General features: G+C 43.9%; 1 protein-coding gene across 2 annotated transcripts in view; it reads right to left on the bottom strand.

The window, feature by feature from the left end:
* EIF4E3 (eukaryotic translation initiation factor 4E family member 3) overlaps nucleotides 1-13,780 on the bottom strand; it is a 38,225-nt gene that overhangs the window by 12,659 nt on the left and 11,786 nt on the right. For both annotated transcript variants that reach the window (XM_060109885.1, XM_060109886.1), the window contains exons 2-4: nucleotides 10,726-10,798; nucleotides 1,738-1,832; nucleotides 75-135 (exon numbers count right to left, since the gene is read on the bottom strand). In XM_060109885.1, coding sequence (XP_059965868.1) covers nucleotides 75-135; nucleotides 1,738-1,832; nucleotides 10,726-10,798 — 229 coding nt within the window. The remainder of the gene's footprint in view (nucleotides 1-74; nucleotides 136-1,737; nucleotides 1,833-10,725; nucleotides 10,799-13,780) is intronic.

The following is a 13,780-nucleotide window of genomic DNA, read 5'->3' on the forward strand; positions in this document are numbered from 1 at the left end:
ACGCACAAGAGGTTCATCATAAGCAGTCAACAACCCCGAACTTAGCTTCTAGAAAAGCATGAGAAGAAACCTACCGTGCTGTCCTTGGGAACTTTCATCTTCCATACGCCACCCTTTGCATTACTCTCCTCTTCCCTGGATCAAAGACCAATGTTCACAGTTACACTCATGGATTAAGTAGCTCTACATACACCTAGTTTAACAATGGATGACATTAAAAACAAAAAACAATGGAGCATTCTGCAATAAACTCTCCTCGGTTCGTTTTACTGGAAACAGAAGCAGATGAAAGAAAAAGGGAGGGGATGGAGATGGGGAGGGAAGAAGGTGGGATTCAGTGGCCAAAAGGGTAGGGAAGGTGATGGGACACCAGGTTCTCATCCTCAAGGAGGTGGTGAGGACAGAGGTTCCCTAGACCACCCGGGGTGGACAAACTAATACAAGTGCTTCACACGTGTGAAGGCCTTTACATTTCAATGTCATGCTCTTGACATCGCCTCATTTGATTTGCATTTCAATCTTGTGTCATAAGCCTAATAGGGGATTCAGTCCCGGTAGAGGACATCTGCTGTTTCCCTGTGTAGTAACTGCTCCCTCTTCTGGCAAGAGCACCCCAATTTCCCTTTAAGGAGCTACTTGTCCCCTACTTTTATGCCAGACCCTTTCTGATATGGCTGATTCCATATCCTAGCTTTAAAGGTGGGCTTATGACCCAGGTTTGCTTCCTAGTCTTTATGATTGGCCAGGGATGGAAAGGCAACCCACGCTGGGCCGATGAGAGCCTGCCCTGGCATTTTACTGGAGCTGGTCAATGCTGACATTGACAAATTTGTAGGGCTTAAGACTGGAGCTTATAAAAGCCATTTTGTCACCACAAATGGGAGAACCTGCCTGAAAATTAAACCAAGGCAGAGCAAAGCAAAGCAAGTCTGACGGAGAGTGTCAGATTCCTAATAAGAATTGAACACCCAGATCTGCCCGAAATCAGCCCTACCGGTAGACTGTTTAGTTACAGAAGCCAAAAGATTCCTCTTTTTGGGGGGGGCTCAGTTTACGTTTCTGCCATTTGCTACCAAAGAGCTAAGGTATATTCCCATTTTATTAATGAGTAAATGGCTTAGATCAGTTGAGGGACATGATGCAAGGATTTACTACTAACGGGGACTCCAACCTAGGCAAACTGGCTTACTGTCCTCCACCCTCAACGCTACTCCAGCTATTAAAGAAGACACCCTCTCCTCGACCCTGGGCCATGATCAGTATCATACACTTTCTATGTGGTCCACATGAGGTATGTCTGAGGTTATATGACCTTTGTTCATATAACAGATGTGGGTACCACATCTGTTCCCTCATCTCCCCTCCAGCCTATAAGCTTTTTCACTCCACTGTCCAGGTCATTATTGAACAAGTGCAAGAACAAACCCAAATGATGCCACACCCCGATACAAAGACCTGCAGGGCACCTTGAGCGAGCTAATGTGGACCTACGTATTGTGAGACTGCAATGGGGTCCTCCATGGGCAGATGCTGAGACACCTGTGCGTCACTCTGGAGCACAAGGGTTAAGGGGTAGAGGGAAGGGGTCTATTTCAACATTAAATCATGGCTAAAATGACTCTGCAACACCACCAGGAGAAAATTACTTTAGCATTCCAATTTGGCATGAAGTTATTTTATTCAGTTCACAACCATTTCCCTCCCACCTTAACCTCAAACTATACAGAAGACACTTACCAAAGTGGCCGCCTCTCTCCTCTCATTAAATGATAACTACATCTCAAGGGCAGGCTAGTCACAGGAGGAATATTATTGTACACACTCCAGAATATCTTTAAAAGAAACACACTTTGTTTAATACACCCAGTATTGACTTACTGTGCCGTGAGCTCATAAAATGAATGCATTAAAGAAAAAAAAAATCAGATTCTCATTAAGTCCTATCCATTCAAACTAGATTTTTCTCAGTATTCTAATTTTCTGCTAGAAAACGTAACATAACATTAAAGAATGTTCTTTTCTTTTCTGAAGGCAGGCTAAGTTGTATGCTTCAGGAAGCTATGGTTTAGCAAACATTCCTATGCAATGTGTCTCCACATAAAACAGGGTAAGGATCTTGCTAATGATTTTTCTGACAGGTATATGGCATCTAATAAAGCCTGTAGTGCTGAGTATGTGTACTGAACCATATTTCCTTGTGACACAGACTCTGGCTTCTTTCTAAGCCTAGAAGGAGGCTGTTACACTTTGGATTGGGGGATGGGGTACAGAGGAGGCAAAGAGGAATCACCTCGTGTGTTCTGCACCCCCTCCTTTCCTCTCCCAGGAGGAAAAGGGAATAGATCAGCTGCCAAAGCCACAAGTTGCCCAAGATACACAGTGTTAGGAATTCCATGACTGTGTGTTCTCCAAACTCATAGAGTGAAACCCAAGCCCTCAATAGGATGGAATTAGGAGGTGGGGGTCTTTGGGCATAATTAGGCCATAAGGATGGAACCCCCCCATGATGGGATTAGTGTCCCAATAAGAAAGAGAGTTAGCCCTCTCTCTCCACCATGTGTAGATATAATGAAAAGATGCCTATCTGTCTATAAGCCCAGGAAGATTGCCTTCACCAGGACCTGACCATTCTGGCACCCTGACCTTAAACTTCCAGCCTGCAGAACTGTGAGGAATCAATGTTTGTTGTTGAAGCCACCCAGTCTATGGTGTTCTGTTATAACAGCTGGAACTAAGACACAGGGTGGCTGATAGTCAGAAACAGATTACATAAAAATAATAGAGTAATAGTAACAATGAGAGTAACAGCAGCAACAGTAATAGGGCCAGAATTTGGTCTCTGACTTTTACATGTTTATGTAATTTATCTTAATGACAACCTAATTATTACAATTAGGAGGTACAATTATTATTCTTGTTTTATAGATAAGGAAACTGAGGCACACAGACTATTCCTCCCAAGCATCACTGTTTGGTATGACCATCAGGATTAGGACAAGAAGTGAGCTTACAAAGAAGAAAACCCTTCCCAGTTTGTTTGGAATGGTACCAAGAATCTCTATGCTACGAACTCTATGCATAGAATTACTATACAAATGAAAAATATCACTCTGCGTGGTGAAGTAAGTCAAGGGTGGTTGTCTGGGTCTCCTAGTGGATCTGAGGAGAACAGAACAAGCAATAGAACAATCAGAAACATGAATCCAAGGGCATCATGAATGGAGCAGCATAAGGTGGAATGAAATTTTATCGATGTTGAATGATAATCCTTATGGGTTGTTTGAGCCCACGCTGTATAAAAACTGAAGCCAAATTAACTGCAAGGCCAGCAACAGGGAATGATAAGATAAAACTAAAGGCAAAAAAACCCCCAAAACACCTGACAGTAGATTTATTAAGAATAACTTATAAGAACCTGCCGTATAGCACAGGGAACTCTACTCAATACTCTGTAATGGCCTACATGGGAAAAGAATCTTAAAAAAAAAAAGTGGATATAAAAAAAAAAGTGGATATATGTATAACTGATTCACTTTGCTGTACACCTGAAACTAACACATTGTAAATCAACTATACTCCAATAAAAGTTATTTAAAAAAAGAATATGATGAGAAAAAAAATTTTTTAATGCTAGGAAAAAACAAAAAAATAAACAAACAAAAAGAATACCTTGGGTCCCTTATACTAAAATGGTACTAATGTAGGAAGTAACTGAAAATAGCTCTGTAGTAACAGTAGATCCTCAGACATCTGTCTTTGTGGAGATACCCACCTTATAAATGGTTTGCTATCAGTGCAAATAATAAAATTACTCCAATATTTCAGTTATAGCCTGTGGTGTGGGTGTGAATAGGCAGAGCTGGAATTTGAGGCCAGGCAGTTGGATTCCAAAACCTGTACCCTTAACCACTAAGCTATTTCCTCTGCAGATACTACTACATATTTTAGGCACATCTTTCTCCAGTCCTAGAAGCCATGGACCAGGTCATGAGGTCATGGACGAGGTCACAGAGTGAGGGTCACCTGTTGAAGATGTCTTCCCACCAGCACGTGCCCTTCATCACACTGACTATGCCACTGCCTTAGCTCTATCTAGCCTAGGACTTCTGCAATGGTGTGGCAATGACCTGTGCAGAATTTATGGACACACTTATGCTAGAATATACATCCCTGCTTCCACCAAGAGGACTTTGGTGCCAGCAAACTTCAAGTCTCCTAAAAGGCATACCAGGCCAGAGCACCTGCCCTCACACCCTTGCCAAAGTTCTCAAATCCTAACTTTTCACCCAGGGTTTGAAGCACCTTGGAAAACACAACAAAATGCTTCTCCCGTTCCAAAGGTGAGAAAATCACACTAAGGATCGTGCTACAGTGTGCAGCTTTAGAAGCTTCTCTTGAAAACACAGACAACTGATTTTGTGAGTCTTGGCAAATGTGAGAGGAGGAGATTACAGCCCAAGAAGATACAGTGAGAGACTTCACCCTGACCTAATGTACTTATTCAAGTGCATATTTGCATGTTTCTGCATGAACACAAAATGAGAGTGAAATATGCGGTGACCTCATTGAAAAGACCCCCATTAAAGTCCGTGGCACTAAGTCGGTCTGTTTCCATATTGCAAACCTCACGCAGGGTGTAGAATACTCGTCAAGCATGTATGATGGCAAAAGAGCTGAAGGAAGGAACCCGGCATCACACAGCTCCTTAGACCTTCTTCCTCCCCTGCGGAAGCCAAAGTGCTGTTTCACTGGAAACTTGATAATTCTTGGTCATATTCTCTGTAACATACTTTTATGTTTGTTAAATCATCCAAATTTTACTATAGATAGAACCTTGCAAATAGATTTCAAAAGCCCTTAAGAGTTATAATTAATTCTAAGTGGTCTGCAAACAGTAGATTGCAGTAAAACTAAGCATAATGTTTATTAATAATAATGAAGTGTTTTTTTTCAAAAGCCTTAATGACAACCCGAGGAGAGGGAGGGAAGTCAGGCATCACTTATTCAGTCAACATGTGTGGACACCAAGGAGGGCAGGGCGCTGTGGTGAGTCCCAGGTATGGTTAGATTCACTAGACAATGGTGTCTGCTTAACAAATCCCCAGCCTACTAGTCCTGACTGAAGCAATTATGCTCCTCCCAACAGTCCTTTGCCAAATAGATAATCAATCATTACCAGGAAAACTGGCAAATTTCCTCATTTTTTTACTAAATGTTCTGAAGGAAAAAAAAAAGAATATACTTGAAAATACTTGAGAAGAAAAGATGCCGTGTGGTGACAGACAACATGGTGTTAAAAAATAATAGTAATAAAGAAAGAAAAGAAAAGCATCCAGCAAATACACCTCCAAAAAACCCAACAAATCCAGAATTTCTTCCGCAGGTCATAGCATATAAATCTTTGAAAGTATTTTTGAAATTTTAAACAAACATTTTCATTCCTTAGGTATTTCAAATTGGCTGGGGCTCGTAGCCCATCAAGTAAATCAGTGGTTTATGGGAAGGGCAGAGTCCAGAAGAAAGGCAACTGAAGAGCTTAAGGGATGTCTTTTAATTCACAGCAGGTACAACAGGCTGAAAGCAAAGTGTTTCTGACCTGGGACAGACAGGTAGTGGAGAGAGAAATGGGTTTTGCTTTGCATTCCAAAGGGCTTGACTTAAAGTGAGAACCAAAGATTGGAGGACTGATAGGGGAGTGGGCAATTTCTCACCACGCAGTTAAGTCAATGAATGAAAAACAAAAGTCTGAGTTAGGGAGATAAGTGGGGTTCACACGTTGAGACAACAGGAGAAAAGGTGGGGGAAACAGCAGAGCAGTGTGTATTCGGCTTCCTGGGCAAGGCCCATAGTATATGTTTACTGATGTTAACATTTTTCAGTGCACAGGGCTTTCACTTTGGTGAAAACCCAAAGACGTGATTGGACTCAGAAGCTTATACACCATTTTAACAAAGGATGATAAATTGTGGAGAGTGACCAGACAAAGGAAAGGGGGTCTGGGGCCCCTAGAGGTGGAATATCGTGTGACTGTGCTGAGGAAATACAGGGTACATACATTTGCTTAGTAGGTGTGTTATGCAGACTCAAGTGGTAAGAAAAAGGGATACCTTTACAAATGTAAATTTATGTCACCTTTAAAAGGGTAATTTATGCCCTGATTTCAGGCTGATAGAGGAGGTCGGAGAGCTCCTCCTGGGTCTGCTGTTTTTCAACTGCCTTCAGTTCAAAGTAATTCTTAAGTTAAAGTGACATTTTTGGGGTGGCATATTCTGATCCCCCTTGAGACCAAGTTGTACATCTGAAGTGACTGAATCACTTTCACTTGACAAGATTTAATATCCCACCCCACCTGCACAGTGGCTTCTACTGCCAACATGCCAGCAGAGGATCCAGGTACTTTGACTTCGGTTCTGTTTCTGCACAACTGGGCTGTGACTATAATGTTGATCCCATCACGGACCCCGTGAATAAATTAAATGACAGCTACATAATCCTGTTATTCTCGATACTAAGCTTCACTAAACAGAACTATGAAGTAGACCTGCCTGCAGGGCTTTCCCTCTCTTTTTGCAGGAGGGAGTTTGTCTCTTTCTTCCCTCGACCCCGTCCCTTCACCCAAATGGTTCACTGCAGGTCATTCTCCATTCTCGGTCCTGACCTAGAAAACCTCTCCTCCCAAAAGGGACAGCCCTCCTTTCCCAAGGATTTGCAAAGCAATCTGCTGTCCTACCTTAATGACCTGCAAGAGCACAGCAGCTCCACAACCTTCTGATAAGGGATGATGCCTTGATATCACCGGCCATACACAGGTATAGAAGGAAGATTCTCTTCATTTTAAGAGATTGTATCTATATTTCTCTGAAGACCTTCTGTTTATGATAAATGATGCTAGATATCCATTTTCAGAAGAAATATGAAGCTTCTGTTTTCCGTAAATTTAAGTAAAAAGTTGGTCAATTTACGGGATCACTGTGTAGGACATAGAGCAACAGGACACAGTGCGGCGAAACCTTGAACGTGATACCTGAGGTGGGTTAGAATGCTACACAGGAATGAGTTTTCAGGGCTGGAATTTTGGTCTTGGGGTAGCAAGGGAGCACTCCCCTGCAAATCGTTACCTGGCCAGTAACTCCCTTCTGCCACAGGTAAAATCGGGCTTGTTCAGAAGCTGTGCTCTATTCCGCGCTGCATGCATTTAGGACATAAAAACACAGAAGAAATGTGGAAAATTTGGAAAGGTTTACAAAAGAGTAAAAGGAATCAGTAAGTGCCTGGAAAACACATCTAGATGAAACATGGAATTTTCCAAGAAAGGCAGGTAAGTAGGGAATAAATTGAACTCCAACCAGAGGGCATTACTGGTGGCTGTGATGAGACTGTCCTCAGCAGGGGTCGGTGGGCCAGCTGGAGACACAGGCCTCCCTCACTCCTCAGTCAGGGTGGACCAAAAGCAAGAGGATGGACCTAGAAAAGGAGGGCGTTCTGGTCCCAGAGCACAGCGTGACTGGCTGTTTCTACCACTTTTCGGGCCACTTACCTCCCAGCCTCAGCCCCTCTAGCTAATAAACGGGGATAACAATTCCTCTGCCACCCCCATCAGCATCTCTGATTTGCTGAGGGCTTCAAAGTACAAAAAGACATATTATTCAATATGTCCTTATGGAAAGCAATCATCAATACCACATGATAACGGCACTGCATCTAAACACAAACGAGGGAAAAACAGACACGATTAGGGATGTAAGTTTTTAGTGCTGACAGAGCAAGAGTTCAAGAATCAACATGTAACCACAAAATAAAAAGACAGTGGGGCAGAAGTGTATCCTCAAATGACTTTAAATTCAGCACCCAGGCTAGTTCTCAGATACTAAGGACTATTCACAGATATTAAGGACACAGCCTGAAATCCCCAAACTCATCGACAAGTTAAACACATTTTCATAAGTAGAGGTATTCGCAGTGGTATAATCTGGGGAATAACTGCTTGAAATAAATCATCTAGAAGGAGCGGTACACAGTTTTGTGATTTAAAACATGACTGAGGAATGTACAAGAAGGTGTTCCAATAGAAGTAGGCAAATAACGGCAGACGAATTCATTGTTATTATCCAGCACTTAGTAGGTGCTTTTTACGTCCTTGTGCCATTTCATTCTCACAACCTCCTGATGCACTTGGTATCACAATTACTCCCATCTTAGAGATGAGCAAACAGATACAGAGAAGTTAAGCAACTTGCCTGAGCTACTAAGTAGCAGATGTGAGACACCAACCCAGGCATTGTGACCCCCCTACACCCAGGCCCACATCCTCCCCGGGCAGCCAATGAAGCTGAAGCGTAGAATCCGACCTTCTGTAAAAGCTGCCAACAGCTGAGGGCTTACTAAGTACCAAGCACTACTAAGAGCTACGCAATCTCATTTAACCCTCACTCAACCCTAGGGAGGAGGAACTGCTACTATCTGTTTTACAGATGAAGAAACGAGGACAGGCACATCGGAGATACGACAGAACTTCCTGACCCCCTGGGGCAGTGTTTCATTATCATCCCCCTAAGTTGAGGGAACCCTTTTCCTCATCACTTTCTTGTGAAACTTTAATACCACCAAGAGACTATATATCTATGTATGTACCGTATGCCTATCTGTGCTTTCTACGTACAAACAGCATCATTTTTTTGGCCACACCAAGAATCAATTTTTGCCGCCGTTGAGAATGTGTGGCTACAGCTTAACAGATCGTTATGTGAGCAGTCTGCTGTGACAGGAAAGTGGTTCATTTATTAATTTCTCATTCACTCATGTGATCCTTCAGTATGTATGGAGTGAAAGGAACCAGGCACAATATACTACTCCATTTATATGAGGTTCAGTAAAAGACAAAACCAATGCATGGTGACAGCAATGTGAATAGTGGTTGCTTCCAGAAAAGAAGGATGGTAGGAAAAGGGGATGAAGAAAAACCTCCTGACAGGATGGAATTTTTTTAATCTTGATCCGGGTGATAGTTACATGTTTGCATATCTTTGTCAAAATTTATCAAACTTCTACACTTAAGAAACCTGCGTTTACTGAAAAAATTATATCCCAGTGAAGTTCTTAAGAAGGTATTTCCTAGTATGTGCCAGCCTGGGTACTTTAAATTGGCCCTTGAAGACCCTATGTCACTTGCTGCCAGATACCAAGGCTCAACCAGTGCTCTGTTGTCATCACACAGGGTCAGGGAAACAAACCAATCCCTCGGTGTAACTTTACCAATGTCTTCCTGGAAACCCAGGCACAGCTGTGATGTGGATCCAATGTCACAACAGCGTGGCAAAAGTCTAACGAGGACCTCAAAAAAACAAAAAAATCAGTGGGCTCTAAGAACTTCTACATGAGGACAGGCTTTGGAATCAAGTGCTCTGAGGTTTACACAGCGGTGCTGGGAAGAGGTAACAAGGTCCATAATGTCACCACGGGGAGAAGTGAAGGGGACCCCTTCCTGGACTCTGAGAGCATCTGTCCCTCTGGACGGTGGCCCACGTGCAGTCTTGTGACACTGCTTGTACCTGGCACTGAATGCTTATTTACAACAGCACTGTTGTTCTGCTCTCCACACGCTTAGGTCATTTTCTCAAATAGTTCAGAGACAGCCTGTGGTAGGGACTGCGTCTTTACACCCAGCTTAGGGCCCTCTGTGGTCACACGAGGCACTTTACAATCAGATTCCTGGGGCTGCCTAACCGTGAGTCCTAAATTTCCTGAACCAGAGAAGAAGTGTCTGGGAGACACTGGGAGAAGTGTCTGGAAAAAGATCTCGGCACAACTCCTGTGCAAGTGAGAGGTCGCCGAAGAGACGCCGATCTATTGGAATTTCTAAGACATTAAAAGATTTAAGGGCAGAACACACAATTTAAAACTGGCCCTTCTAGAAAATTCAGGACACACAGTCAATGCAAGTATGAAGCAGCCTTAACAGGCTTATCGTGTGTACAACAATGTATTAAACTAGAGGAGGGGGAGAAACTTGATAGAATTTGCTTTGGAAGAAAACAGTAATGTGATCAACTAAATAAACCAGGTTGTTTTTTTGTGTTTTTTTTTTTTTTTTAATGTTCATCCTAAGAGTTGGGTAGAGAAAGAACTAAGAGATCTAAGAGCTTACATTGGCTGACAACCTACCATGTATCAGGTCTCCTGCTAAGCCTGAAAAAGACATCATCTCTTTCAGTCCTCATACCCACCCATGGAGGCAGGTGCCACCATCACACCAGTCTTACACAAATTAAAGGGCTGATGCCTGCCCAGTTTAGGATGATGGAATTTGGACGTGGAGTAGGACACGGGTCCGAGACCTTCCACTTTCAGGCTCAACACTATCCTGCCCTGTGACCTTCAGTAAGCTTGCAGGTGGGTGCCAGGGCCTCTCACCGATGGTAAACAGAGCCCAGAGTGGGAGCGGCTAAGCTGGTGCCTAAATGAGGGCACAGAGTGATAGCGTCAAAACCACACCAGAGTCACGAGGGTCTGGGAGACGATAAGCCTCCACACGTCACCAAGAGCGGAGCAGGCCACTCGGGCATGTGCTCAGCTGGCCTCTGGGGTAGATGCGGCTGAGGGCTGCTCTGCCAGAGTGGACATGAGAGCTGAGGTCAGGGCCCAGCCCCGGGTGGGCGCTGCCAGCACAGCACAGGTCTCAGGTTGGATGATTAACTGTCCCACGAACAGCAGGTTTCTTGATCTTACCTGTACCGTTTGTACTGTGTAGATTTTCTTCAGATTCGATGCACACTCAGCGGCTGTGGCACCAGGGAGGGATCTAAGCAAACAGAAGCAAAAGAGCAAAGAAACAAGGAAAATGTTTCAGTGTTAATGAAACATTCCACGATGTCATGTAAGTCTGCAGGTCTTCACACAAATCAGGTCTGAAACCACAGAAGCAGACACTTCTGGGATGCTAGTTAGAATTTAAAGTGTGAAACTCCTACTTTGTCAAGTCAGGTGCTCGCGTCTCCTAAAAATAAGCATATCTATCCTGTGGAAGTTTAACAGGGAAACTGGAAACGTAAGAAAGACATTGGAAACCTTAAAATCACAATTTAAAAAATACAAAAATAACCATGTGATAACCAAGCCTTTTTGGCCTAGGACTCTGGATAGGAAACTGGGCCTGTTGTATAGATGACAATGAATGCAGGGTCTTGACCTGGTTATATGTTTGAAAAATTTGTTAGTTCCTTGGTGGTAAATATTCATGAACTCTTGGGTGACCTTTTGCCAACTTTAAGAAAACATGATTACTAAAAGTCACCCTTCGCCTCACTTGAATTTGCACGTGTTTCCAAAACAGCTGCCTGTAGAAAATACTTTCAGTTATTTTCTCTGGCTGATTTAATTAGCTCTGCTGAACTCTGCGGTCAGAGTACATTAATCTTTAGTTTGCCATATGTTCCACTAGATGGCAACATCCTACCAGCTTATTCAGCACAAGAGCCATCCACTGAGACGGGCTTCACCCAGCACCATGTCCTGGGTTTGGGGGTAACAGGACGTGGTGTCATCCATCTGCAGAAGTGAAGCCTCTCCACCCTTGCTACCCTTCCTTTCTCCCTGTACTGAATTAGCAGGTCTTGCTCAGGAATGTTGGGTCCAGCTACATCAGGCCTAAGGTTGAAAAACTCCAGTAATGCTTGACAGCCCCATGTCTGGCTATAAGAAGTAAGAGGCTGGCGGTGAGGGGCAAGCACCAGCCCACAGCTGACCCACCCGGGTCTGGACTCTGTAAAAGGAAAGCTCTTTACCAGCCACTGACCCTCCGAGACACATTCCCCAGGGGACCTCAAGATGGTGAACTTCCTGGCAAGAGATGTGTGCAAAACTGAGCCAGCTCAGAGGTGGAGGGCATGGCAGAGCAGAGGGCTAGGCCCAGGTGTGGGGCAAGCATCAGGCACCAGGGGCAGAGCTCTGCAGGCTACAGTCCCGGAATTATGGACCTGGGTGTTGAACCTGATATAAAAAACGCATTTCTGAATACCGCCCTCTAGCCCGGAGGTCACAAGGAAGCATAATTACGGACTAGTGTGGAGGCAAACAAGGGACCCTGCTGAGCAGGTGGAGTCTGATAAATCAATCTTCCCCAAAGCACCAGGTTTACAGCTCTTTTCTAGTTATTGTGAGCGTGCCGGACGCTGTGTGACAAACGCAAATCCACGATAACCACCATGACTGCATTCTGCCGTCAGACCCGAAGCCTCAAATAGCTGCGCTGCAGAACGTGGTGAAAAGTGAGGCGCTGGATCAGCACCTGCGAGGGTGGCGGCTGACCCATGATGCATCTGCTGCTCTATCCGGACTGCCCGGGGTACCACAGTATTGACTTAGATAAATACTAATTTGCTACTTGATACAGGTTTTATGTTGTTTGGGGGGTTTGAATTACAAAAGGATTGGGGGAAAAAACTAAAAAAAAGAAACCCAAACCTTAACCTTTTCTGAGTAGGTTTTCACATGAACAGTCTATTGCCTTTATATGAAAATCTACTGGCACTTATTCTAATACTGACTTTTCTTCCTTTGAAGAGTTTAGCTGACTTTTCCACCAAATATGCCCAGAAGATATACCCCTGGCTGCCCAAAGCATATAGCAGAATATAGACAGGGTTCTTTCCCTAATGGGGTTGGGGGAGGGGGTGGTATAAGGATCCAAAGGTAGGAAATGTCCGTTGCATTTTTTTCATTTTTAAAACTGTGTATTTTGAATTTTTACTTTTTTTCTTTTTTTTTTTTTTTTTTTTTTTTTTTGCGGTACGCGGGCCTCTCACTGCCGTGGCCTCTCCCGTTGCGGGGCACAGGCTCCGGACGCGCAGGCCCAGCGGCCATGGCTCACGGGCCCAGCCGCTCCGCGGCATGTGGGATCCTCCCAGACCGGGGCACGAACCTGCGTCCCCTGCATCAGCAGGCGGACTCTCAACCACTGCGCCACCAGGGAAGCCCGAATTTTTACTAATTTTTAAAGCTACCATTCAATTTATGATGGTTTAGCATGAGTATAATTTGAGTGTTCACCTCATACAACATGATGTCAATTTAAGCAAATACAACATGAGAATACCACCATTTCACCCAGAAAAAAATATCACTGATAAACCTTTGCTTTATATGCCTCTTTTTAAATGCCTCTGTCTCCACGTTCTGGTCTTTTACTCATATTCTAGTGCAGGAGACAATTATACGAAGTCATTTAGGTCTGTTCAGTTTCACTGCTCTAGGTTTCTGAAGAAACCTCTATAGTCTCCAGAGTCCAAGAAGGGTTCTAGCATGAAACAAGAAGGCAGCGCTTCGTAGGACAGCAATGCCAGGGGCTGATGTGCATGGACTGAATTCTTGCTTGTGTGCTCAGCAAGGCACCTTCATCACAGCACTGAATCCTCGGAAGCCTGCGTATTCAGATGTCATTATTACTTCTTACCATTTTACAGCTGAGCAGCCCAGTGCCTACAGAGGTTTGATAAGGTGTGGCCTCAGGCCACAAAAACCTGATTTGCATACAGGTGACCTGAGACTTCCTGCTCTTTACCCCTCACTGCTAAACTGTCCAGTCAAGCCATATACAAACTTACTTTTTTAAAAAAATAAATTTATTTATTCATTTATTCATTTATTTTTGGCTGTGTTGGGTCTTCGTTGCTGCGCGCAGGCTTTCTCTAGTTGCGGCGAGCGGGGGGCTACTCTTCGTTGCAGTGTGTGGGCTTCTCATTGCGGTGGCTTCTCTTGCTGCAGAGTGGCTTCTCTTGTTGCAGAG

The sequence above is a fragment of the Mesoplodon densirostris genome, chromosome 10, assembly GCF_025265405.1.
Source record: "Mesoplodon densirostris isolate mMesDen1 chromosome 10, mMesDen1 primary haplotype, whole genome shotgun sequence".
NCBI classification, from domain to species: domain Eukaryota; kingdom Metazoa; phylum Chordata; class Mammalia; order Artiodactyla; family Ziphiidae; genus Mesoplodon; species Mesoplodon densirostris.